The 2,623-nt window shown below is 39.6% G+C and overlaps 1 protein-coding gene across 5 annotated transcripts in view; it reads right to left on the reverse strand.

The window, feature by feature from the left end:
• dmxl1 (Dmx like 1) overlaps positions 1-2,416 on the reverse strand; it is a 55,948-nt gene extending 53,532 nt beyond the window's left edge. For 3 of the 5 annotated variants that reach the window (XM_084389132.1, XM_084389133.1, XM_084389130.1), the window contains exons 1-2: positions 2,267-2,406; positions 292-409 (exon numbers count right to left, since the gene is read on the reverse strand). In XM_084389132.1, the coding sequence (XP_084245258.1) occupies positions 292-378 (87 nt within the window). In that variant the 5' untranslated portion in view covers positions 379-409; positions 2,267-2,406. Of the gene's footprint in view, positions 1-291; positions 410-2,266 lie in introns of all 5 variants that reach the window. The other 2 variants (XM_084389131.1, XM_084389134.1) reach the window with 1 other exon arrangement.
• Between the last annotated feature and the right edge of the window lie 207 nt (positions 2,417-2,623).

Genomic DNA, 2,623 nt, shown 5'->3' on the forward strand with positions numbered 1-2,623 from the left:
TAATCTGTATTTGGAGAGGATTTGTCTTTCTTTAAAATGTTTAATAAATAGATAACTGGCCAACTGGCCACTCACTCACTCACTCACTCACTCACTCTCATACACTCACACTCACTCACTCTCTCACTCACATACACTCACACACTCACTCTCACATACACTCACTCACTCTCATACACATACACTCACACTCACTCACTCTCATACACTCACACTCACATACACTCACACACTCACTCTCACACACATACACTCACTCACTCTCATACACTCACACTCACATACACTCACCGTGAACGGCTGGTTGCTGACGCTGCCCACAGAGTAGCAGTTTTCTCCGGGGTTGACGGCGCCTGTGAGCACCTGGTGGAGGTTCATGTTCTTGGCACTCGAGTTTCAGCACGAACCCCTGGAGCAAAACACACACAGAATCAGTGATCAAACACACACACACACACACACACACACACACAGAATCAGTGATCAAACACATACACACACAGAATCAGTGAATCCACATTCAGTCACACACACACACACACACACACACACTTGTCCAGTCTCACCTTCATTACATCACACTACAGCAAATATTAAAACCACAGAGATTTCCCGAGCAGAATCTGGACCGGAGGAACGCTGACGATGTCCATCTACATCTACATCTACATCAACATCTACATCTACATCAACATCTACATCTACATCTACATCTACATCTACATTAAAGTTATGTTTGAGTATTTATCCTGCAACTGGCCAGTGTTTCTGTTCATTATTTCATCGTTATTAATAAACAGTTCCTTTACGGGACGCTCCAGGCTAACCCGCTGTGTTTAACGCACAGGTCTGAGCATCCGAACACAGACTCAAGAGTTTATTCCACTTCATCTATTAGTGTCTGTGGATTCAACTCACTAAATCTCCACTTCAGCAGCTTTATGGTTTCACTCGTGTCTCTACAGGGTTTTATATCTGTCTTTATATTCAACATTTAACATAAATTTAAATATAACTATGTTTATAAAATAGTACATATGTTATAATATAGGCATATGCTACATCAAAGTAAATGCGCCTACATTAGTCAAACCTACCCAGCGGACAGGAGCGTTCTGTCAGTTATGATCAAGCGTTCTCCAGTAACATTAATAAACATTTGTTCAAAGTTATCCGGTCTTTAATAATGTCCTCAAAACGTTAGAACAAAAACATCTTATTTACACATCATTCATGAAACGTTTTTCTGAAACATTTTAGTGTGATGTTCATCTATTTTTTTTTCCTTAATGCTGCTATTTGTTTCAGAGCGTTCAGAAAACATTCTAACATAATCCCACATAGTCCCCATAATGTTTGAATAAATAAAAAAAAAAACACATTTTTAAAAACATTTCCCCCGTCAAGCTGTGGTGTCGTACCTAAAAACATTATATGTCATAATAATATGATCTTGCATCACATGTATTTCAAGTTATCTCTATGAATGGTTTGCATAAGTCATGTTTACTCAATGTTTTCTGTAATTCTATATTAACAACTTTCTTTAAACCATATACAAATTGAAAATCTCACAACAGATACCAGCATTGCAATCAATGCTATCATGTACTAAATAATTAAATGACATCATGCAACTGTATTTGCATGAGAAACAGGTTCAGTGTATGAGATCAGGGTTAGTGTGTGTGAGATCAGGGTTAGTGTGTGTGTGTAAGATCAGGGTTAGTGTGTGTGTGTGTGTGTGTGTGTGTGTGTGTGTGTGTGTGTGTGTGTGTGTGTGTGTGTGTGTGTGTGTGTGTGTATGTGAGATCCTGCTGTGATGTGTCAGTGCCCGAGTGTCAATCACGTGATGGCAGTCATGACCGACGAGCTTTAACTTTTATAAACGTTTGAACTGTCTAATGCTTCGGTTCTGATCCAGTGGCAGATATATATATATATCATCTTTAATCATTTGAGAGTTTAACAAAATCCAGCTGTGTGATTTTCACTCAAAAGATCCAGTCAGAGCTCGAGTTCCTCAGCTAGCCGTGCTAACATCAAACTGACAGCTTTAACCGGGACATTTCATGACAATCCTTTAAAGACATCTAAATGTCACGGTTCTGAACAGTTTCGGTCATTCGTGTCATTAATATCATCATTAAAGCACGTCTGGCGATTTTCATTGGAAACTGTTGATGTTATTAGCCGCGTAGCATTAGCATGACAGCAGGCGAACATCTGCAGTAAGAAATAATCAATAAAGCCACACGCGTCTTACCTCAGAAACGGGTTTCACTTATGCTCAAGTTCAATTATAATGCGTGTTCCTCTCATTGTGAGAGATAATGGAGACACACAGTGATTAGGTGGTGTTTCTGTGCGGAGGCTCTGCGGCGCGGGTCAGGAAGTCACGCGCGCAGTGCGTTATGGGAAATGTAGTTGCTTTCTGACTCAGCACATGGAGTCACATGTCTCATTCGTGTACAAAAACACTAGGCTACTATGTAAACGTGATTTTTAACACATTCAATCATCTTAAAATCATTTTTAACACTTTATCGATAATCTTCCTGATCAGTTTCATCATCTCAGCATCCCGGATAGCTTAGAAGAACTCGATATCGCAACAGAAACT

The sequence above is a fragment of the Rutilus rutilus genome, assembly GCF_951802725.1.
Source record: "Rutilus rutilus genome assembly, chromosome: 19".
NCBI classification, from domain to species: Eukaryota; Metazoa; Chordata; class Actinopteri; order Cypriniformes; family Leuciscidae; genus Rutilus; species Rutilus rutilus.